This window comes from Rhipicephalus microplus, chromosome 3 (genome assembly GCF_043290135.1).
Source record: "Rhipicephalus microplus isolate Deutch F79 chromosome 3, USDA_Rmic, whole genome shotgun sequence".
In the NCBI taxonomy this organism is placed as follows: domain Eukaryota; kingdom Metazoa; phylum Arthropoda; class Arachnida; order Ixodida; family Ixodidae; genus Rhipicephalus; species Rhipicephalus microplus.
This window is the reverse complement of record NC_134702.1, coordinates 65,530,655-65,555,731: the sequence shown is the minus strand read 5'-3', so window position 1 is coordinate 65,555,731 and position 25,077 is coordinate 65,530,655. Positions and strand designations below refer to the sequence as shown.

Below are 25,077 nucleotides of genomic sequence, written 5' to 3'. Positions count from 1 at the left end.
AAAAATAGTACACAGTATCGCACACTGTTGCAGTTCTATGGCGACAATAAGTGTCAGAAAGAAGGTCGAAAGCTAAAGTCTTATGCAAGGAAATGCAGTAACATCGTATGGTTGGAAATGCAGTGAAAGTGACTTGCATGATTTACAAACACACGCGTCCTGTGTACATGTTTCGCAATTCCACATGTAATATAGCAGTAATAATGCGTGACACAAGCGTACATTGCGATCGAACATCAGAACACGTGATTATCATGACTTTCTGGGTTAAAGTGTGATCCACTACAAAATTGATTTGGTTTATATGTGGGGTTTAACGTCCCGAAACCACCATATGATTACGAGAAATGCCGTAGTGGAGGGCTCCGGAAATTTCCACCACGTGGAGTTCTTTACCGTGCACCCAAGTCTGAGCACACGGGCCTACAACATTTCCGCCTCCATCGGAAATGCAGCCGCCGCAGCCGGGATTCGAACCCGTGACCTGTGGGTCAGCAGCCGAGTACCTTAGCCACTAGACCACCGCGGCGGGGCATCCACTACAAAAGGCACACACGTTTACGTACCTCGTCCTGCACTGTAGTCGGCGCATGGCAAAGTTCGAAGCGATTTCGAGCGCACAATTCGTGTTTTTTATTCAAATAATAATATGCATTAGATCAAGCACCACAATTCCCTAGGTCATCGGTAATCTTTCTATTATATGTACATTATTCTAAATCTGAACAATAATTTTTAAAAACACTCAGTTCTTGGCCAATCCCCCATAGTGGGTATGCGCCACGGACAGTAGGGGAATAAGAACGATTGCCCGTGGTTTAAAGAATGCTGCAGAATGGAGCCGTATGCGAAAGCTTCGCCGACGCAAGCCATTTTGAACTCAGTGCGCACTAACGACAGGGTATAGCTATCGCGTTGAACTATTAAAGGCGAAGCTTATCGATTGAGCGATTTTTGTGAGTTCATATTAACCCATGTTTAACCATTGCTAACCTTGTTATGGCCAGTATTGAGTGCTTCTCTGTATTCGTCATCCTGCCACATGAGTTAAGTGCTGCGCACTTAAAGATTGTTGTGGATAACATAGGGATGCGCGCGGGGAGGGGCAGGGGCACGGAGGCTTCTAAAACCCCTTAGAAGGGGGTGAAAAGCTGGTTCCAAACCTTTGCACAGTTCAACCGATAAAGAAGAACGTGGTGACTACGCCGATTTTCATAATAGTGGCTGCCAGAGGCTCCTGCTGTTTCATTTCCACAACATCTTTACGGCCCGAAAGTCCAGGGACCGAAGTCAGACCATTGTGAGAAGCACGTCATCACTGCATTTTAATTATTTTTTTCTCATCCATTGTGAAGCATGTTGTTTCAACTCAACCAACCGGAGCGGGGGAGGGGGGATGGACGTTCACTCCTCCTCCCATAATAAGGAACCCTGCGCACGCCTACATGGAGTATGAAATGGTTAGAGCTGGTTTCGACAATTACAATTCGCTTCGTCAAGGAAGCAAGAAGGACAACACTATGGGAACAGGACATCAGGGGCAGTTATTCACTGAACAAGAATAGGTCACTTGTTGAATCCTTGGCTTCATTGGTATGCCCGGTGCTTGCGTGCGTGCGCGCGCGTGTGTGCGTACATGTGCGTGTGCGTGTGTGTGTGTGTGTGTGTGTGTGTGTGCGTACGTGCGTGCGTGTGTGTGTGTGTGTGCTTCGTGTGAACCAAAGGGACTTCGTTCTGGATTTTTCGCCAGAGATAAGTGACGCATCCTTAGTAACAAAATAACTTTCAAGACTTGGAGACGACCATAAATGTTGACTTGAGCCTTCAGTAGTGGTCCTAGCCCCTTGTCGTTCTTGTGCTTTGGTGTATTTCAAGGGTTAACCTGGCGTTTCGTAGAGCCACCGAAGGGGATCCCCGAGACCACGTGGACAGACGTACGTGGCTGAGATGCGCTCCGCCTGGAGCTGCCAAAGATGGCAGCTGCTCAAAAGAAAAGCGTTCTGTGTTTCAATGAAGTAATTCCACTAATTCTGTTTGTTTATATCGACGGCTAATTGACCCTTATATTAAGCGAACGTATTTTCCAGTATATCATAAGTATCCAATATAACTCTGAACTTGAACCAGAACAACCGAATTCGTACCACTTTCCATTTTTTACCAGATATTTTGTGAATGTCTGAAAAACCGGAAGTGAGTACTAAAACAGAAATGCCTGAAAAAGAAAAAAAGAAGAGTGTCTCTCAGTGCCCGTGGCACCGATGAACACTACTTACGAACGAAAGACACAATAGATGTTACACTAAGAAACGGTCCTACACAAGTGTTGCTTGATATTGTTCTCGGGGCTAGAGGAAACCAGAAACGCCATTAAACGGGATTTGCAGTAACTGCGGGTGACGCCAGCAACGCCCAACTTTTGCGCAGTGTGCACACGGGCACCATCTAAAACTCTCTGCTTTTTACATCGGCCTTACGCGCTCTGAAAGCCTCGAGTCGGGCTGGCTTCCCACGAAAACGGGCTTCTCCTCCCACGTGTGAGCCCACTGGCACCGCACTTTGCCAGACGCATCACGTGCCGACGATAATTGCCCATATGGCACGGGGTGGAGGAGTTCGAGGCGCCGCCGCGAAGTTGAGGGCGGAGAGGCCGACCATTTTGTGGGCTTAACTCTCCCATAACTACGTATATACTCTCGGTGTACTAATCAGCATACGCATACATTTCACGGGAGATGATGACGCAGAAGTTTAATGAACCAAGGCGAGGTGGTCAGAGAAGGCACCGGGCACACAACCACGAACTAATCGCACGTAAGAACGAATAAGCTAACAATATATAGCAGCACACGCATTGTACCTAAAACGGTAAGAATGAGTAACGTTATACACCCATTTGAATAGTATATAAAAACTGTTGTAAAAATGCATATTGCAATTTATCTTCCTTCCTGTCGATACTAAAACTGAATTTTTTTCATGTTTACAAGGCAGGGTAGGGTGGGGTAAAATACGACAAAAATGTAAAATAGTAAATATTTATTTTTATTTCATTCCTTAAAACAAAACATCAATGCAGAAACTTTCCTTTTGGGTACAATGTACGTGCTACCTAAACATTGACACGTTGCCACCGTTCAAAACAATATTTTAAAAATAAATAAAAAGGTCTAGCTGTCTCATTTTGCCCCATCCGGTGGGCAAAGCAAGAGAGAGTGAAAAATGATTATTCCTTCAGTTTTCGCAGTGGAAATGCTTGAAATTCATTCTGTGGGCCCTTACGCAGTCTTAAGGAGCCCAGACCTTGGACTACACGCATCCAATCTAGACTGAACAAGGTCTTGTGTTGCCCCGAAACTCCCTGCAGATCAAACACCGCCATTCCCTCTTTGTGCCAATGTTGTCTTTTGTTGAACGCTTGCACCTCATTGGGTAGTCCTATAACTGGGTGCTAGAAATGTTTTGACGCATCTTCTTCACCTCTTTTTTGCCGTTTTGGTGCAGGACTGCTCAGGCGTTTTAGGGCTTTTATCTTCAACAGCTGGGCTTTATGAGGCAACAAAGTTGGGCTAGATTGAGATTTTTTACCAATTCACCTTTTTTTGTTCAATTAGGGTATTAGAGAAACGTCATTGAAACTCGATCTCAAGACGTGTTCGTGAACGACTTGACTTGAACATTCCGCCATTTTTATGCATTTTTTGAGAGCATCCTTGGAAACATGAAAAACCTAAATGCAGCACGAATGGAGGGAGCCATGTGCTGAATGGCAATCAGTGCTTCTTCGAGGCGTTTTTTTCCAAGGAAAATATTATTCTCTTGTATGTCGAAACCCTCTTAATTAAATAAATACAATATATATCGAGTGTAAGTTAATGATTCTTTCAATAAGACACTCTCTAAGCCAATTGGATGCCTTTTTTGTCGCGTTTTCGCCCTCTCACATGCCAGGATTAAAAAAAAAATCCTCTTTGTCCCGGGGCACAAAACGAACTAAACTTTTGTGTTGTGTAGCTCGTAGTCTAAAGTAACAAAATAAGTATTTACGTTGCTGTACTGACGCAGGAGTGGCTTCATGCACGGATCCGAAAATTTGGCCGAGCAGAATTTTGTCCCTTTTTGACGGGTCACGAAAATACCGACAGCAGCCGCGTAATTTTTTCCGACGCCAACGGTGGGAACAAACAACCACATGAAAAGGTAGACAGGGACCAGCACTTGTCACTGGAAAAGGAAAACAAAAAAAAAGTACTTTTTGCATTAGCTACAGAGGCTGGCAAATTGAAAACGTCGCGTTTCGCCCCGTGTCTCATTTTGCCCCACCCTACAGGTCCTCATTCAGTCTCCGACTCCAGACCTCTCACTGTATACTGAACTACAATAACTCTCACTCATGATTATGAAATTTCTAAATTTCTTAATTTTAAAAGCAAAGACCTTTCTTGGTGCAGTACACGTAACGGAATCTGAGCGCCAGTATAAAAAAAAAACTGAAAAAAAAAACTAACGTCTACCAACTCTGCAGCTTCTGAATGCTAACATGGAGAACCAATGTATAGGTATGCCGTAAAGTCAAATTATGCTTTTTTTTTACTGCACGCAACACTACAGGATTGTTAGTCCGTGGTGTCAAATGTGTGACCGATAAAAATAACTAGCATCGACGACACTGGCCACATTAAACATACTTGCAGGATGGAGTGCTTTGCAATGTAAACGTGTGGGACAAAAGCGTGATCATCTACACGAGCACAAGAAAAATAGTGCCTGGATGTAACCTGCTTCTACTTACTGTTTAGAAAAAAAAATTATGTACACTATGTACAGAGCACAAATTTTGCGCGACAAATCTGTATAGTATATTCACTTTTTGCAGCAGCATCCATATAAGTAAGCTTATGCTTAGATTCGAGATTGGTATACTTGGATAAAAGTTAGCTGGTTGCCGCGATAACTAAGTGGTTCTTCTGGTCGGCGTGTACATGCGTTTTGTATTAATTAATCAATAATTGAAATGACAGAACTTGACACAACAATGCACTGGCCAAAAACATTTTATTCAACACTTAAAGTAAGAAATTTTAGGGTGCTATAAATTTGCATGTTTTATACCCCACCACACTATGCTGGGCCTTGTGCTGTGAAGATAAAATTTAAGTATATGGCTAGAAGATTGGGTTCTGACAGTGGCTTTTAAATAAAGCAGAGTGTCGCCTGCCAACGCTGTTGGGAAATCTTTTTAGTCCTTTGTCCCGCATGATGTCATATCCGTGGCAATATTACGCATATGCACAGAAGAATTTAGAAAATTCTGATTTTCAGTCAGCAAGCTAACTGACCACCTTTAAGATAGAACTCAGCCCCTGGAAAACTGGCTGCCCCCTGCATCACTATCATCGCTTGCCGACACGTATGGCCAGAGTTATCACTGCAAAATAGTCTTTATTGAATAAGCCGTAATTAAAACAAGCTGGCATGTTGCAGGCGACCCCAGTATAGTTATGATAAAATTTATTTAGATGTGCATCGGCGGTTGTTGCAATGCTCGTTAATGTGCGCAGATTACAGACTTCAGCGGCATCACCTGCGAGCTATTCAAGTTCATGGACCTTAAGCATTTGGTAACAAACTGTTCAACTTCATTCATTGCCGCGGGTCTCGTTTATACTGGGCACCTGTTGACCAACGCGGCTAAGCATGAGGCAAACGTTAAGGAATCAGTACACACAGGACGAAGAAAATTACATGGAGAGCTTGAGTTTTCTCGTTTCTTCTTCTATATCATAGACATTATAGTGTCTATGATATGTGCTTCAGGCCATGTCTATAGATGCAGATGCACCAACTCGCATAACAAGCTGCCGTAACCAGTTGGCAAGTTATTCTGTTGTGGCATTCTGACGTTTAACTGCTTTCTCGTGATCTTTTCATCACAATATGTCGCCAGTGCTACCGAAAGCACGCTAATAATGTACTTTGTAAACAAGCGTCTTCAGCTCTCTACGAGGTATGACAAACAACAATTACCACGGCAGTATCAGAAGCAGTCGCCAGCAACGCAAAATGACAAGACGGCCAGCCGTCAAGACGTGTATTATTAATGAATTTAGTGCATAGATCCCTCGCACCACTTCTGAAGAATAGCGTACCTTCGCAGAGCCCATATCTTTTCAATTACCAGGCCCACAAAGAAAATATTAAACCTGAATTTCCACATGATATCCGTCCATATTCATGTTAAGGCGTCACGGCATCAGCACAGCAGTAAGGCAGCCAAGGCGGTAGCGACACACAGGAGCAGTAACGCAGTCAACGGTGTCGCACGTGACACGGCCGACGAGAACGAGATGCGGACATCGTACACCACGGCAGCACCCGGAGACTCGAACAGGAGCGAATTTGAAGGTGCGGACACCATGGGCGTCGGCGTTGATGTCTGTGTCGGCGGTGATGGCGACGACGGCCACTGGCGGGTCACCAGGGGCTTTTCCGAGCGCAAGGTGTAGCCTTTCTTGTCGTGGTCTTCTTCGTCGAAAGAAGAGCTAGTCGGCAGACAAGAGGAGGCCCACACCTGCGCCGTCACATTGGCGCCGTTCGTCAGCGCTATGTAGAAGCAGCCACCGTTGATCTGCACCTTGTCCGTGTCCTGTCCCCAGCCCAGAGCCAAACTTCCTACACGGCTCAGATCAACCTTGGCTTCCACCAGGTCCCACTTGTCCGGCATCAGGAGTCTGGCTCCAGGTCCGGCTAACACGACCGCGCGCTTGCCTGCTAGCGCCCTGTTTTGGCAGGAGTACCCGATGCCCAGTGACCATTCCGGCAGTGGGCCGTCGTCGACGTGATGATTGTGCGGAGTAGGTGACGATACGAGGGCTTTAGCGCGGTCGAAGTCTTCTTTCTGGTCAGATGGTAGGTCGTAGTACACGGCCGTCAAAGGAAGAAGGGCCCGTAGCTTCATCAGAGCTTTCGTGCTCCACGGATCCCGCGGTGAAGACCAGACGGTCAGCGTCGAGCCAGGGATGAGGTCCAGCAGCCACAGTAGCTGTGGCGTCGACGCGGCGAGCATGGAGGCTCGCACGGGAAATGTGACCCGCGGAACCCGGTACGGTCCGCAGACCAGGAGCCGAGCCATGGCTTCGACGTGAGCCCAACTGTACGATGACATGGGACGCGTGGTCCAGCCGAGCGACAGTGTGGCCTGTGGGAAGCGGCTGGTGCACAGCTGAAGGAAGTGCTGCGCATCCACGTCGGGCCTGCCACCTGGTCCTTCGACGATGTCAGCATTCAGCCACAGGTCACGCAAGTTCTGCGAATGAAAACAGCGATGTTTTTTTTATTCTTACTTCAAAAATAAATTATATGTCTGCCGGGGCAGCGCGCAGAGACAAAGGCCGAAAACGCGTCCATCTGGGCGAAGACGATCGAAGCAGCCGACAGGTGCACCGCGAATTGCCGTAAGCACTTTGACCTCTTCACACTAGTCTTCTACCGCCCTTGCACCCAGTCCTATCTTGCCATCAGAGGCAATGTATCAAATTGTGAAAATAAATGTATGGGAGAATTATTGAAAGCACGGCCGTATGCTAGGACACAGAAATCGCTTTAAGGTACGCCGTGATAGTTAGTTTTGTATCTCTTTATTTGTTCGCGCGGCCCCGCCGCGGTGGTCTAGTGGATAAGGTACTCGGCTGCCGACCCGCAGGTCGCGGGATCAAATCCTGGCTGCGGCGACTGCATTTTCGATGGAGGCGAAAATGCTGTACCATGTGCTCAGATTTAGATGCACGTTAAGAACCCCAGGTGGTCTAAATTTCCGAAGCCCTCCACTACGAAGTGTCTCATAATCATATGGTGGTGTGGAGATCTATCTATCTATCTATCTATCTATCTATCTATCTATCTATCTATCTATCTATCTATCTATCTATCTATCTATCTATCTATCTATCTATCTATCTATCTATCTATCTATCTATCTATCTATCTATCTATCTATCTATCTATCTATCTATCTATCTAAACACACAAACACACGTACACGGAGGGAGAGACAGAAAGAAGGCGAACGGCAGCACCTGTTTAAGTGCGCGTAGGTGCAGAAAGTAAATAAAAAAAATGAATGTGCGTCCAATTGCCCAAAATGGGGGCGTGTCACTTTGCCTATTCACCGAAATGGCACAAGGAAGTCACGTGTTGTGGATCGAATGACGAAACACGAACGCTTTGATTACTTCGCTACAAGTTGTGGACATATTCAGTTGGGTATCGGTGAGGCGCCCTTGCGTGTGCTCAGACACTTCGAGATAACATTGTCCTAGAGACACTTGTCATTCTGTAGCAAAGGAAACCTATGCCTAGCTTACACTTTCTTGCAGCTTTGTTCCTAGCAAAGACAATCACTGTAACCTAATCTATATTGCTGTGAATGAAGCCCATATGTTTAGCAGATGTGCTATATATATATATATATATATATATATATATATATATATATATATATATATATATATATATATATATATATATATATATTCGTATTTTATCGCAGGGCTTGTATATTGACGGCACCACCTTCGGCAACCTCTTGTTTCCTTTTTCTGTTGCTGTTTGATATCGTCCGAGTTTTCTCCAAGTTTTCCGTGCATGCACCGGCATTTTGCGACGGTGAAAGTGCTAAAAGGACATGGCGCACAAACTATACGTATGTACACATGCTGCCGATTAAAAGGCGGCGTGTTCGATCTCAGCCTTGGCAGTCACATTTCGATGGAGGCGTAGTGCCAGAGGCCCGTGTTGTGTTCAATGTCGGTGCACGTTAAAGAACAGCGGGAGGTCTAAATTTCCAGAGGCCTCCACTATGGCGTGCTTGATAATCATATCCTGCTTCTGGTAACGTGAAACGCCCGATATTATTACGCAAAGCGTACAAACCCTGAGCTACAAATATGCGTATCTTTTACGAGAAACCGTTATGAGGCGATATAGGTAACTACAATGGCACTTCTGTCTATTTTCTTTTACGAGTGTCTCATTTGCATGACTAATGTTTATTCCTACTTTAACGATGCGCATGTTTCGTTATCGGTAAGATATCTCTGCCCTTTTTTTGTGTGTGTGCGAAGCCCCCGCAATGCGATGCGCAGCCCAGTTAAATTGCTCGAATTTCCTAAATGTGGGCCGTTCTGCTTGAGGCGAAGTAACGTCACACACGTCATTTCCAGGTTTAGGTTAGGAAGTGCTTGGTCGTAAGATAGGAAGGACAGTAGCGTACACGTGGTCGATTACGTTTTAGTATAAGTGATCCCGTCACTTTTGTGAAGCAATCATCTGTACAAATGCACTTACACTGCGCAATGAAGTGATTGTTGTTGTAATAGGTTACTTCCTCCTCCATTTCAGTCCACTCGGACATATGTAGACATCACTTGCTGTATTCGTACAGCTATATGATTTAGGGTAATCAAAGGCATTAAGGAACGTGGGACTGGCACCAAGCTATGTGGAACGCACAAGAAATTGTCGGCCTCCACTATATAGTGTCACGACCAGCTGCAACCATCATAATAACGACCCGATACCACAATGTATCGTTTCAATTCATCCTCAACCCAAACGTTATATCACACATATAATGCACCCACGCACACCATACGAAATGTTTTAAGGGCAATTCTGCGTCACAATGAAATAAAAGAAATGTATCACTATGCCCATGCATGAATGATACCTTTGATATGTGCAGCATGAAAACGCACCTGAAAAACGTTGGACCTTGTCGTCTTACCATATGCAAGCCATCACTTATCACCGTGCATTGGATCATGCATCGTAAATACTGCCTACATAAATATATAACGACTGCCTTGCTCTAAACGATAACGGCAAGGCGTGGATCACGCTTTTATATGATTGACAAAATAACATTTCACCCGATTCTATTCACACTTTGGATCCTGAATGTAGCTGCGTTAGTCTACTTAGCGCAATAAAGAAATATAATAATGTTACCGCGCAGCCGTCGAGAACTAGTTTTGCTGTTATACTCTGTGTACAGTAAGCACATCGTGTCCCACATGCGTGTTAATGTTGCCGGTTATTCAATTCAGTTTTATTTTTTACTTACTTATAACAAACTTATTACATTAAGCTGGTGAGTTAAGAATAAGACTGAAAGCAACCATGTTCTAAGAAGCATGCATGACCATCGGTTTATTCAAAGTGCTGCACGCGGTATGCGTACGGAGTCCTGATCCCATAATCCTTATCGCATTGTGCAAAGAGGAATATGCATCGACAACCACCTGCGTAAACATGCGGCTTCACTTAAAGGCTTTGAGAACAGTCCCCGTCAGCTATATACTCGTCGCCAAAAGTATCAATTGACCCGGTGAGTACACTAGTACTTCTTTCTGCTCTCTATCTTTCATCTCCCCTATCCCCCTTCCTTGCGCAGGGTAGCAAACTGGCTGCCTACAGGCTGGTTAACCTACCTGCCGTTCTTTTCCTCCTATTTTCCTTCCTTCCTCATCTTTTTCTTGGCTGTACGCACCGCATTTGCAAATGAAGCATTCAGTCGTGAAGCATTAAGGCTCAGTGTGATTCGTCCTATGTTCACGTTGTTTGATATTTCTTCATTTGACTATGCTCATAGACAGACGCAACATTATTGAACACGATGTGTTGCCGGAGCAGACGTGTCCAATAGCAGACCTTTCTTCAAGGCTGCAACCTTGAAGACAGGTCCGCAAGTCGACAACGTTGATTCCGGCAACACCCCGTATACCCAGTAATTTTTCATGACTTCAGGATTCCACATTCACCTGAACTACTGCTTTTTCAGACACAGAGATAGTACTGAATGATTTACGTTGTTGTTGATGCATATTTGTAGCACGGAGGTATTCAGGTAAAGCGTCATCGCTCTGCTTCACAAAGGACCAGTAAGCAGCACAGATATAAGGGGATACTTAAGTCTGAGCGCTACATACAAGCCGACAAGTTACATGTACGAGCTCTGTCCTGCGTGTAAACGCGATGACGGCATGGTCTACAATACCGCAAAATTTCACAACGAAAAATTCGCAATTGTAGAAACGCTGTGGCGACCCGCACACGTACCTCGAGGGGCGCGCTCTCCAAGTCCAGGAAGGCGCTCTCCAGCACTTCGCTCGCCTTGAAGTCCAGCTTGAGGGTCACGTTGCGCGGCGTGCCACACACGATGCGCAGGAACTCGCGCAGGCTCAGGTCCCACGAGCGCACGGGCGGGTGCGCCATCACGGCCATACCGTCGGCCTGGCTCACGTCCGCCTCCACGTACGGAGCCGTGCGGCCGCTGAGCGCCTGTTCCAGCTTCCACCGACTGTTGGTGCCGTGCGACCACTCGATGAGGGACACGTCTTCTCCGGCCACACGTGCCGCACCGTACGCTGACGCGACTCCGTGGGGTGCCGCGAGGCAGAGCAGCAGGAACAGCGAGATGGGCGCGAAGAAGTCGAAACGAGACGTCGACAGTTTGACGACCAACCTCCGTGGTCCTCCGGGTATCGCCGGAGTCGTCGTCCTCCTGATCCGTTCCATGGTTGGCGTTGTTCTTCTATGTCTCACGATCAACGCCACGGCCGGTATAACACGCGCGCGGTTTCGTTCGGTGCTGCGGTCGCGTCCGTCCGTCACTCAAGGCGCGCGCGGCTCACAGGAAGCGTGGGACGGTCGGGGGCTCGCACTCGCGGTTGTCGCGCTGCAGAGGAGGACAACGCAACGCAAGGCCAATATGGAAGAGGAGAGGTGTCGCGCGTCGAGGGCCTCCTCTCGCGTTTGTGGCGCGTCACACTATAGCAGGGCGACGCTCGGGGAGCTTCTGCGCCGCCACAGATCGCGCCGTGGCGCCGCGGTCCGCGCTAAATTGCCGCGCTGATGCCACTTTCCGTGACCCATATACACGTGTCACTTCTTGGTGCTGTCGTCTATACGCGCCCGCCTGCTGGGAAGGGTAGTAGATACTACAGCGCTCGCGCGGGTGTCGCACTCCAACGACGACGCGCTCGCTTCCTCCGCATGCAACTGCGCGAAGCTTCGTCCTTCTTGGGCCGAAGCGCCGGATGCGCCGAAGCACGTCTTGGGAGATCGACGTCGGCTCGCGGTGTCTTGATCAGCTTCGAAGGCACGTCCGCTCGGGCTTGCTGTACGTGTTTGAGGGAAGGGACGGAGGTTATATTACGTATACGGACTTCCCGACTGAAGACGTCGCCTTGACCTATGCTGGCTGGATGCATGCCCGCGTGCTTCACCCTTCGCACAGTGCATGCAGCACTTGGGCGCTGCTGTAATCTAATATGCTTTTCTAATCTAAATCAATTTGCATAAGCGGACTTTTGCGAAAGCTTGCTCGTGGATGCATATCATCTGAGATTTCGAAAAACAGCAGGATTTTCATCAACAATACGTAGCCCTGATAGTGGTGTCACCTAAACTAGACGTTTTAATTCCGACTGCAAGAAAAAAGAAGGAAAGAACAATTGTTGAGAGTGAGGAAAGTTTGACGGTGCACGAAAAATGTACGCGGGTCGCAACACTTGAATGCTTTTTTAAATGTACGATTAGTGAAAGTTAAGTGCAGAGTGCATGTATGGAATTTCCGAATGCTGTGTTGTTTTCACGTATCCTGGCAGGAAATAGAATTTTCGAACCTACAGCTGCTTTCAAATACTTACTACTAAATTGCAAAAAAAAAAAACATCAACGCGTTCAGACTAATGTATACTTGAGATTTTCACAAACTATGCATGTCTCAAGCAATTAGTCTCAGCGAAATGAGCACAGAGTTGGCTTGCACCTACGTCGCTGAAATGTTAGATCAACAACATGGAGCATCGGCCACTTTGGAGCACCAACGTTGTGGGACCTGAAGTTCGTGATGTCACATTAGTGTTATCATTACACCGCAAACTAGTTGTTTCATTCTTAAAAAAAACGTTATGACACCTTTATTGCGCGGAATCGAGTTAATAACACCCCGTGATTATGCTGCCATGCCATGGTGTCTTCTAAGCCACCATGTTGAAGCATCTGCAGTACTTGAAGAACCTGTGTTCATGGCGTTATGTGCTAGCTATCAAGAGCAGGAACAGCAGCAGTCTGATCAGTGGCACAGTCACAGATACAGAGGAAATATACGAAAAAAAAAAAACCTGATGGCAACGAAACGAAAACCGGCAGATATACATTTAGAGCGATCTATAACAGCGTGGTCTTATTGTCAGATATGTGAGATTTGAAGCAATAAATTCCATTTCATTCACCCCCAGCCATGATTAACTAATATATCATACTGGGCTTTTGTAAACTAAAGGGTTGGCGTCTATCATAGCCTGAGCCTACTTTCGACGTAGAATTTTTTACAACAGCTAAGTAAACAAAGAGACTGGTCGCTGACCATGCACAAAATATAACTACACATACGTCAGTGCGCTCTCAAATGTAGTGAATCAAATTCTCTCCGCATTTGAGATATCGACAATAGGCGGAACTCAATTGTGACTAGTCTTGAAGCTGATCTTGCTAAACTGCGCAAGAACATGCACAGCGTCGTCTCACATGATGCGTTTTATTGTGTTTCGAGTGTGAAACCCACACCTACCGTCGCGCAACAATATACTTATCCACTCTGCGCACAGTCATATACAGCTGCTTCACTTTCAACGCACCAGGTGCGTGCACACAATACGCGGAAACAGTTCTCAACTCAGCGGCGACAAAGCAACCAAATGTCACCACGCACATGCAACAGCTGCGCCTTCGTTAACAAGTACCCCGCAGTGAACAAGCCAAATGGTTTTCTTTATTTATACGTTACCGAAATACTGCACAATCGTAACACTCAGAATACGGCTCACTGTTCGTAAAAACTGTTTCACAAACAAACGAGGGAATGGAGCTCGTTTGAAACATTTCTTGGCGCGCGTTCGACTCCCTTACACGCATGCGTCTACACCATTCTGTTTCACTAACCAGTAACGTTCAACCTGCAGTGGCTTCTCTTTTTTTTATTATTTGTGCATATATACGCGAATCGTTCACAAAACTTTAGGGATATAAGCGGCTGTCACTTGCAGAAAACGAGAGAAAAACGACTGCCGCGTTTCCGAGAGGAGAACAAGCCAACACACTATCAGTCATACACAACCCGTCATATACTGTCAGTCATATCAGTCATATGCTGGTGAAAGCGCACAGGAAGACGACGAATTCCCGTGGTGTCACGCGGAGCACTCGTATGCAGCCAAGCGTCAAAGTTACCGCGTGTTCGCGACGTCGTCCTCTCAATGCAACCGCAGTTCCGTGCCCGCCGGTCTCTTCACGAGCACCTGGAAGGTGTCCAAGGGCGTCGGCAGGGGTTCCCTAACGTCGCAAGCGTAAAGGCGCGACGCGTTGACCCGTACCACGGCTCCCAGTAGCAGCCTGCCGTCCGGAGGCAGCGGTCGGCTGCGGCCCACCGGGGTCCCTCCGACGGTCACTTCGGCGAGGTCGGGGGACGACGGCGACCCGGACAGCTCGTCACTGACGTTGCCCTTGGCGCCGCCGTCGCCTCTGAAGTCCACCCACTCGAACACTACGCCACGCGACTCCACAAGGAACTCGAAGATGAGAGCCACCTATACATTTGTGTGCCAAATGATTTGAATGTAATCCAAACAGGGTTCCAAGTACATAATTAAAAGAGCACTAATAAGAAATTTTTATGTTTTATCAAGAAACAAAGGGGAGAAATTTGGCAGATCCCACGTACCTTGATTGATATGTGGGGTTTACCATCCCAAAACCACCATATGATTATGAGAGACGCTGTAGTGGAGGGCTTCGGAAAGTTCGGCCACTTGGGATTCCTTAACGTGCACCCAAATCTGATCACACGTGCCTACAACATTTCCGCCTGCATCGAAAATGTAGCCGCCGCAGCCGAGATTCGATCCCGCGACCTGCGGGTCAGCAGCCGAGCACCACCGCAGAGGGGCGATCCGACGTACCTTCAGACTCGATGTTATGCGAAGTATGCGGACGGAAGATGACTGTGCTGTAATCTTCTTGTTGAGTAAAACATAACGAAGTGGCCCTAAAGATATATGTACGGATGCGCGCACGGACATACGTTAAACAGCTGCATATGTTTTCTATCACCCGTTGTTTATAGCTGCGTAACGATGCCAACAGCAACACGGAGATTAGTAACACCAGAAGTGGTAAGCTGATATGAAGCGCAGGTGATCGCGAGGATAGTAACCCGGCCTGGACACTGCCTTTGTCTTTCCACCGCCGTAAAACTGTCTCTTTCCACCGCCGCAAAAATGGCGATGTAGGTACTCTGTAAATAAATAAATAAATAAATAAATAAATAAATAAATAAATAAATAATACCAATTTTCGCATACGTGAAGCTAGCGAAACGGCCGCGAGGGTATGATAAGCGTGGCATGTAGCCATGTTGTTACATGACTCGCATGTCGTGATATCATGTTTGGATGCGTCATTTACCTATATGTCATCCGTTTGCGTTGCGTAATACCGAGTTTGGTACATGTGAAGGTAGCGAAATGACCGCGAGCGCATCATGTGCGTAGCATGTAGTCATGTTGTTACAAGACATGCATCTCGTGTTTTTCATGTTCGCACCAGTATCATACCTTCGTCATCCATTCACGTCCCGTAATACCAAATTTGGTATAAGTGAAGCTAGCGAGACGGCCGCCAGCGCATCATGAGCGTGGCATGTTGTCATGTTGTTACATAACACGCATCTCATGATTATCATATTTGCACCAGTTCCATACCTTCGTCATTCATTCACGTACTGTAATACCAAATTTGGTATATATGACGCTAGCGAAATGGCCGCGAGGCCATCATGAGCGTGGCATGTAGTCATGTTGTTACATGACACGCATGTCATGATTTTCACGTTACGGTCTGTCGCTTGTGTTCGCCATGCAATCATGCCATACTATACCAGTTTTGCAACATGCCATGTGAACGAAACCACCGCAAGAGCTGCAGAACCATGAATTGTAAATCATGACATTCATGACATCCATATCATGATTTTCACGGTATGGCTAGTCAAATAAGTTCATCATATTCGTATCAATACCAAGTTTGGTATCGATACCATTATCGAAACGGTTAGGAGAGCTAAAAGTCGTAGGCGGCTAGATAGATAGATATATGCTCAAAGCCGCCGAATTTCGCTAAGAAATGCTTCGCATTTAAAATTTACAGTTCGCAGGTATAACGTGGCAACGGAAAGCGCAAGACTGGGTTGATTGGCGCATCATGGGAGAGGCCTCTGCCCTGCAGTTGGCGTAGTTAGGCTGATGATCATGACGATGAGTAAAAAAAAAATTGGCAGATCCCATGTACCTGGAAACCGATGTAATGCGAAGCATGCGGAGGGAAGGTGACCGGGTTGCAATTTTTTCATTGAGCGACACGTCATGAAATGACGCTAAATATATATACAAATGGTGCACGCACAGACATATGTTGAAGAGTTGCAGATGTTTATATCAGTTGTTGTCCTTGCGTAACGATACCAACTGGAACAGGCGCATTAGCAACACCAGAAGCTGATATCAAGAGCTGATGCTCGCGAGAATGCTGGCTCAGGACACTGCTACATAAATCAACTTTAGCGCATGGCAACTAACCACAATTGACGGTAACCCGACGTGACTGCTGCCTCAAAGGAGTACATATGCAATGTTTAGAAAAATGGGTAGGCCGTGCTACACCCACTGTTGACGTTTCACGAAGATTACCATTTATTTGAAAAGTAATTCTGAGACCTAGCGTAGGTATGTGGTAATATGCCTCATTGCCACGCAGAATGCTTGGGTTCGATTTCAGCTGGGAACCTGATATATATTCTTTCCATTCGTTTGGTCGACGGCACCGATGGCTCATATTTCTTCACGCGTTGAAATTGCCCTTGTGTGTTCTCATCGTTCCTGGGTAGATATGACATGTCTATCACCTGGGGCACATACCCGCTCGTGGGTATGCGCCACTGTCTGGCGGGAAGTGTTTGATGACGTACGCGACGGGATTGTGACATTATTCGCGTCTTGACCAGCGTGTCATATTCGTCAAACCATCTTACCCTCCCATGCTAATTTTGGTCCCCGCCAAGTTAAGAGGGTGACCACGAGAGCAACCAAACGCAAGCGGCTATAGATGGATAGAAACGCTCAAAGTCGCCGAAGTTCACTAAGAAATGCTTCGCATTTAAAAGGGTGTCTTTTTGACCCACAACAATAATCTTTATCTGGCGTACTTGCGCTTCGTCTCGGGCCACTCACCTATAGCGTGCGGCGATGATGCAAGGAAGGAACGCAAGAGGAATGATGATTATCGTTGTGATACAAAATGACACCCTTTTGTAGCGTAAGGTACTCTGGCCGAGGTTGAGCTGTTTCGCGTGACTTATCGAGAGCTGTACTGCGTATTCCTGAGAAACAGTGACGGCACACAGCTGGCGTGCCGGAGAAGGCCTGGAAGCTTCCGGAGTGATGTGACCTGTGGGCTGGCGCTTGACTCGCGTGAGCTCACTCACTAGTCCGTCCATCCACCCGCAGTTCACGCTCTGTATATCATGGCATAGCCGAGCTAGCTTAGGCCACAGCTAATTCGTAGGGGCGAAGATCCTCTTAGTCTAACCTTGTCCTGCGTCAGGCATAAACGGCAGTATCAGACAAACAGGCACACAGACAAACAGATAGACAAACCGACAGATGGACGAACGGAAGCACGGATGTACGGAGGAACGCGCGGACGGACGGATGGACATGCTCATGGACGGACGGAGGCTTGGCGCACTCATCGCTCACTCTGTGGATATGCTGCAATTTTTTCCACTCGATCTTTTCTTAGAGTTGACTTCACCTATGTTATTCTTAACTCCTGTTTGTTCAATGACCCGCTTTGCTCACTTGCTGTCCCGTAAGGTTGGACCAATCATTTTTATTTCCAAAGCCCGCTGCGTCGTCCTGAACAGGGACTTTTCGAAAATAGCGTCCCCAACGAAAAACTCATACCCTGTTTGGATCTCGCGCATGCACAGTGTCCTATAAATAGCATCGGGGCCACTGTGCATGCGCGAGATATAAACAGGGTTCGGGTGTTCCGTTGGAGACGCCATTTCTCGAACTTAGCGGGAGCCTCATACTCTCCCAAAAAGCTTTGCGTCAGACAAACGTGATGGCACCCACTGAAGTGACAGCTATAGGCCAATACTAGGGTGACCTATAGAACAGCGGGAGCGTTTAAAGCATAGATCATATTCCAAAACTCTTAGCTCCTGCTGCTTGACCCAAAGCGTTCGTATGCAAAGCGCTTTAGGGCCCCAAACTTATGAGGCCTCTATTCGAAAACTCCCTAAATTTAGGGGCGAAGCTCCTTAGGGTGTTGGTCATTCCGTCGTAGTAGTACTACACTGTAGTAGTAGCCACAATTAATTAGCTTTAATAATTGCTCACTAGATGGCGTATTGCGCGTGTATGTCCTTGGAAATGATAAGATCAGATGGCGTTGGGGAGTTTCAGATGGAAATTCACAGCATATCCATGGAGTGAATGATGATGAGAGGGGCGAAGCGTCCATCCATCCAACCGTCTGTCCGTCACAGACGAATGGATGGACGGACGCTCGACCTCACTATCACTCACTCAGTTGATATGCTGTGAATGTTAAAAAAAAAGAAACCCTTTTAAGTAAGCCTTGTTTCTGACCCGTAGGTAAGTACGTTCCTCTCGAGGGATCCAGACAGCAATAAAGCGTGGACAGGTGAAATGACAAATGACTTCGATTAGAAAATCAAATTACCATACCAGAAACGACCGATCACCAATGGGCCGACGATCTAGAGACGAATAATTGTTGTGAAACGGCGCACACCAATGCACACGTGGCCAGCGCACCATTGAGGGCCGCATTACGCCCACCAGCGCAGTGATTCTTACTACCTATGCCATCAATAAAACATCATCTGAATCTGTCGATGCGCCGCATTACCAAAACACCAAACGCTAGAGTCTTCAGCTGGGCGTAACCTTCTTCATTTAGGCGGGACGGCTACGTGCTCTCCAATAATTCAGTACGAAGTACTCGAAGTCGTTAAAGATTTCTTCTAAACGCAGTCGCTCTTGCAGGGTGGTCGATACGGGCCCATGCGGGCTCATCAAGTGCGAGGCCCACGGGATTGCTTTCAGCTCTCCCACCCACTTTTTTCGAACACACACTGCGCTCAGTGCGTTCCATTTGTTCGATGTAAGAGTATATGGTCTCCAGAGTACAGTACCAAGTGAATCGTTTGACTACGCCGTTTTACACTTTCTGTGTAAACACAAGGTTTAAATCAATGAGGAAAAAAATTGGCAGATCCCACAGTGTACAGTGGGAATCGATGACATGCGAAGCACGTACAGTGGGAATCGATGACATGCGAAGCACGTATGAGAAATGTTGATATGTCGCTTTAAAATTAGCACAACGTTACGAGGTGTAGGTAAATGATGCCGTACATGACTTCCGTGTCATGATTATTGTGTTTGATAGTGTCGTTTACCTTCGTCCTCTACTCACGTCACGTGATACCAAATTTAGTATATGTGGAGCTAGCGAAGCGGCCGCGCACACGCTATGTGCGTGGTATGTTGTCATGTTCTTACATGACACGCGTGTCAGGATTATCATGTTTGCACCAGTCATATATTTCGTCATTCATTGACGTCACCTAACACCAAATTCGCTATATGTAGAGTTAGAGTGAAACGGCCGCGAGCGCATCATGAAGGGCCCAATATACTCCAATGTAGCGATGACGCGCGCGCACGCTGGGCACAGCGACGCTACGTTAGCGAAAATCGAGCACTCTATAGTTTGACGCCAGGCGCGACCAGCATCCGTCGGCGCGAAATTCGACATGCTGCATTTCACGCCGACGTGTTACCGAGACAACGCTGCGTCTCCCTCTTTTCGTGACGGAGGGATTCCGGGCGCGCTGCAACGCGCATCCATCAAAGCAACAAAGGCGCACGCCTGCGAGTATATGGCAGGACCGGCGACCGGCGTGGCAACGCCGGCGCGACGCGACGAAATGAACGCCGGCGAGCACGCGCACCGCGTCACTTCGAAACGTAGTGGCGCCTTGACTGTGGCATGTAGTCACGTTCTCACATGACACGCATCTCATTATTATCACCTTTGCACCAGTCACATACCTTCGTCATCCATCGGTGTCACGTAATACCGAATTTGGCGTATGTGAAGCTAGCGAAACGGCCGCGAGCGCATCATCAGTGCGGCATGTATACAATCATGTTGTTACATTACACGCATGTCGTGATCATCATGTTTGGATGTGTCATTTACCTATGTCGTCCGTTCGCGCCGTGTAATACCGAGTTCGGTACATGTGAAACTAGGGAAATGGCCTCGAGCGCATCATGAGCGTAGCATGTAGTCATGTTGTTACATGACACGCATCTCATGATTATCATGTTTGCACCAGTATCATCCGTTCGTCATCCATTCACGTCCCGTAATACCAAATTTGGTACACGCGAAGCTAGCAAAGCGGCCGCCAGTGCATCATGAGCGTGGCATGTAGTCATGTTGCCACATGACACGAATCTCATGATTATCATGTTTGCACCAGTCACATACCTTCGTCATCCATTCACGTACCGTAATACCAAATTTGGTATATGTGACGCTAGCGAAACGACCGCGAGCTCATCTTGAGCATGGCATGTAGTCATGTCACATGACACGTATGTCATGATTTTCATGTTAGGGTCTGTCACTTGTGTTCACCATGCAATCATGCCATACCATACCAGTTTTGCAACATGCCGTGGGAACAAAACCACCGCAAGAGCTGCAGGGCCATGTAATGTAAATCATGACATTCATGACACACATATCGTGATTTTCATGTTACAACTAGTCAAATATGTTCTTCATACAGTCATGTTATGTCATATTAAGTTTGGTATCAATACCAATATCGAAACGGCCACGAGATCTAAAAGTCGTAAGCGGCTAGATAGATAGATAGATAGATAGATAGATAGATAGATAGATAGATAGATAGATAGATAGATAGATAGATAGATAGATAGATAGATAGATAGATAGATAGATAGATACGCTCAATGTCGCTGAAGTTCGCTAATAAATGCTTCGCCATAAATAAAATAAACTGCGACGCTAGAAAGAAATAAAAAAACAGGAAAAGAGGACAAAACATACTAAATAAACCTACTCTACGGGCGCAGTTGCCAACTCCGCAAAAGAGCACTTCAGACGTTCGTGTATGACCGTGTTTCGTGAATCCGTTGGCGCTCCGGAACATTTAATTTCGCCAAAATCAACAACTGTTGCAGTCGGCTTATTCGGTGCCTGTCCTCGGCCGTTGCGAACTCCTGTTGTTTGTTCCACGAGGCTGGTTCTAAACTGTGTCGCATGAAACAATATAAAGCATTCCGTCCAATTATGGCGAGCATAGTGTGTAGTCGTAGAGACGCTTTTGCAATTGCCTAGCTTGGCACCGTCCCAGTTGTGCATACTTGTGCAAGCGTACACTTGTCCAAATGAGAGGCAACCACGAATACTTTCGGCACCACCCATAGCGTGTATGTGCTAAGCTACTACGTCGACCCACTGGTTCTCCGCGTCACAAGATTACGCAGTGTTGACTGATGCGGCGTTTACTTCAGTAGTCTAAGTAGGAGAAGGTGTTCCGTTATTTGTATAGGAAGAGCGTGGACACACAGTGGAGAAAAAGAACTAGAAGACTCACTAGTAAATATACGGCTGGTATTGTGAGCCATATGTCAACAAAGAGCGTTAAGGGAAAAGTCAGGGAGGCGGAGAGGATTTACTGGATGGCAGCTATGGAGAAAAAACCGGCTTTGAGTAACTACCGAAAGGGCAAAAATGAAATAAGGAGGGAGGCATTTTACGATAATTCAAGGGGAAGCGCTTTACTGTTTGAAGCGAGATCGGGTTGCCTTAGAACGCGTAGTTATAAAGCAAGATTCAGTAAAGAAGAAGAACAATGCACATGCTGCGGGAAAGATAAGGAAACGGCGGAACATGTTCTGATTGAATGTGGAGATATCCACCCAGGTGTACGTTTGGGCACGAACCTACAGGAAGCCTTGGGTTTTAGGGACAACAATGGAAAGCTGAACACACCCGCGATTGAAATAAGTAAGAGACGGTTAGAGTATTGGTGGCAGAAAATTAGAGAGAAAGGACAAAAATAAATATTGGAAAAATAAAATATGGACAGTGTGCCGTAAATGGCAGAGAACTTAAGCTGAAAATTTACCTTTTTTCCATTAAGATAGAATTTATCGAAGTAGAGGCATTAGGCCAACATAAAAAAAAGGAAAAAAGATTTTTTTTTTTTTTGTCGAGCCTGGTGGCATACTTGTCACCACCCCGTTATAAAGGGGACGCTCATAGCATCCATCCATCCATCCAAAGAAAACAACACCTTGCGGCCAGCTTAGGAGCTTAAAGCGGCTAGCGAAGCGAACGACAGAGCGCGGCTTAGCACCGCGAAAATGCGGCAGCAGCCTTCGCATGTGCTTTGCCTTGGTGCCTGTGACATTCCACACTGTTCACAGTACTGAGCGGCACTCGTAATTGTCCTGTAGTAGCCCGAAAAAGCCTGAAATGCTGATGAAAAAAGGCTTTGCTAAAACCAAAGTGCGACAAACGTGCCTATGCTGGTGTTTTACAGAGACTTTTATGCCTTTACCGCCGCCACCAGCCATCCGCCTCGGTAGCGCAGTAGGCAGCGCGTCAGTCTCATAATCTGAAGGTCGTGAGTTCGATCCTCACCCGGGGCAAGGCGGTGTATTTTTTTTTTTTTCGCGCACAAGTTTTTTTTTTTTTTTTCATTGTACAAATACTTCTGGTTACACACAATCAAAATATATTGTAGTTTTGGCGCTAACCCCTGAAGACCAAACGTTGCACGAAAAGCATTGCCGATCGTGTACAAATTCCAGATATACTTCAGTTTTACCCTTTGATTGAATCACAGAAATTTGTCGTGGTCATATTCGTAGTCTATAGCACAAGAAGCACCGAATATGTTTATTCATAAATTCCCAAATCATCACGCGACCACTGTGCTCTCATGCGAGCATAAAAATGAAGCGGGAATTAATGAACAGTACTGCGTTTTATGATGCGGCACCCACAGCAGTGAAAAAAGACATTAAGCAATACTCAGGTACATCAGTTCATCAAGCACTGTTGACATTACATCGAGATGTAGTTGAGTGTGCTACCAGGTGGTAAATGACCTCTGAGATAAAAGCACTGCTAATGAGCCTACCACACGCATCTCGAAGGCCATGCTTTCGGTGGGCCCTGACATACCATTAGTTCTAAGACGGGCGCAAGCTACGCGCACCAACATAAAAAAAAAACGCATAGAACACATTTAAATAATACAAAGTTTGCTCCCCAATGGCAATTGAGTCTGTCGAAAATTAACCGAAGCGCCAAATTAAAAAAAAAAAAAAAGCCTTGGATGTGCACCTGTCCGATACAGACGCAGGTTCTACAGCTTCCAACTACAAGCAACGTTTTAAATACTCCCATGTACATATATCGTGAAGTAACTTTTTGGAAATGTGTACAGTAATCGTTTGTGGAATATTTCATCGGTGTTACTTTCGAAAAGCGTTAGCGTCGGTCACCATTAAAAAAAAATAGCAGAAAACTCTAGTGAAAAGTAATTACCCTTTAATTGGAAAACGCGCGAACAACAACAACAACATTAATATAATAACAAAAAAGGGAACCGGCGCAACATAGTCTTGCAGACAGTCCCAGGTTCTTATAGTCTTACAGCTACTGATCGGCTTCAGTTCCTCCTGTCGTGCGTGTCCTACGAATGTCAGAGTCGTCTTGAGGTAGCGCTTTTCTTGCGTTATTTGAACCCGAATGTATTACCTTTTCGCTCGAATATTCAGGGTAGAGCAAAAAAAAAAAATGTTGCAAATGTGGGCACTATGGCTTTCAGCCCAACGCTGATACAGCAAGCTCGCCAATCCCATATCACCGTTCAGTGGTCATTGCTTTCTGTTGCAGAACAATGAGGCAGTGGGTCAGTTTGAAGGACGGCGCGACAACATTGGCGCAGGCACTCTCCCTCCCTAAGCCCCACCCCGTCTCTGACCACTGGCCACCGAAGGGGAAAAAGGGAAGGAGGGAGCATGACGTCACAGAACCAATCTTGGCAAGCCATGCATGCCGTATTGAACGAAGCAACATCGTCGGCCTAACTAACACCTGACATTATGAGCAAGATCACGCCAGCAACGAGACTTGGCGAGACTTCGAAGTATGGCGCACGGTAGCTTTTAATCGAAACGCGTTTGTTCGGCGGCGATCGGCAGACACACGCAGGAGGTTCAAAAACGGAACACCACCGAGAGTACTAAAACCTACCTCGCGCTCTGACGTTTTGATCACGTGTTGGGCCGACACGGTGGGCTTCACTGGTGTGACGTAATGCTCCCTCATTTATTTTCTCTTCCTCCTTGCCGCTGGCTATCCGCCGCGGTTCGAATTTTGATAGAGGTGACAGGCAAAATACTTAAGGCACACGTATACTGCGTGATTTGAGTGCACGTAAAAATCATCAGACTAACTCTGGATGATCCAGCAGGCCAAGGAAGCTGCCGGGAGACACGGTCTCTCGGTTAGCTCCTAGGCGGGAGCCCAGCCCAGCAATCTGCCGGAAATCAATAAAGTTTACCCCTCTCTCTCTCAACAATTCCCACAGCCTTCCGCTGTACAGCGTCCCTTATAATCATATCGTGGTTTTGGAACGTAAAGCTCCCAGAAATATCATTATCCGACCACTGGGTGTTGAGGTGACGCCAGGTGTACCTATAGACAGTTACAGCGCAGCGAGTATATCTGACGGCGATTTTTATCATACGCATTCAGTGCACGTGTTCATTTCAGGAGCAGCTCCTGGGATGAGCTTAAAAAAGA

The 25,077-nt window shown here is 46.6% G+C and overlaps 1 protein-coding gene and 1 non-coding gene across 4 annotated transcripts in view; one reads left to right on the top strand and one right to left on the bottom strand.

Annotated features, from left to right (window-relative positions):
* Positions 1-5,036: 5,036 nt before the first annotated feature.
* The window catches only part of LOC119174193 (uncharacterized), an 82,622-nt gene continuing 62,581 nt past the window's right edge, over positions 5,037-25,077 (bottom strand). For 2 of the 3 annotated variants that reach the window (XM_075889685.1, XM_075889686.1), the window contains one exon: positions 5,037-7,306. In XM_075889685.1, coding sequence (XP_075745800.1) covers positions 6,254-7,306 — 1,053 coding nt within the window. In that variant the 3' untranslated portion in view covers positions 5,037-6,253. Of the gene's footprint in view, positions 7,307-11,118; positions 12,489-25,077 lie in introns of all 3 variants that reach the window. The other variant, XM_037425021.2, reaches the window with a different exon arrangement.
* On the top strand, positions 22,838-22,910 carry TRNAM-CAU (transfer RNA methionine (anticodon CAU)). Its single transcript has one exon. It is a non-coding gene; the product is annotated as a tRNA-Met (tRNA).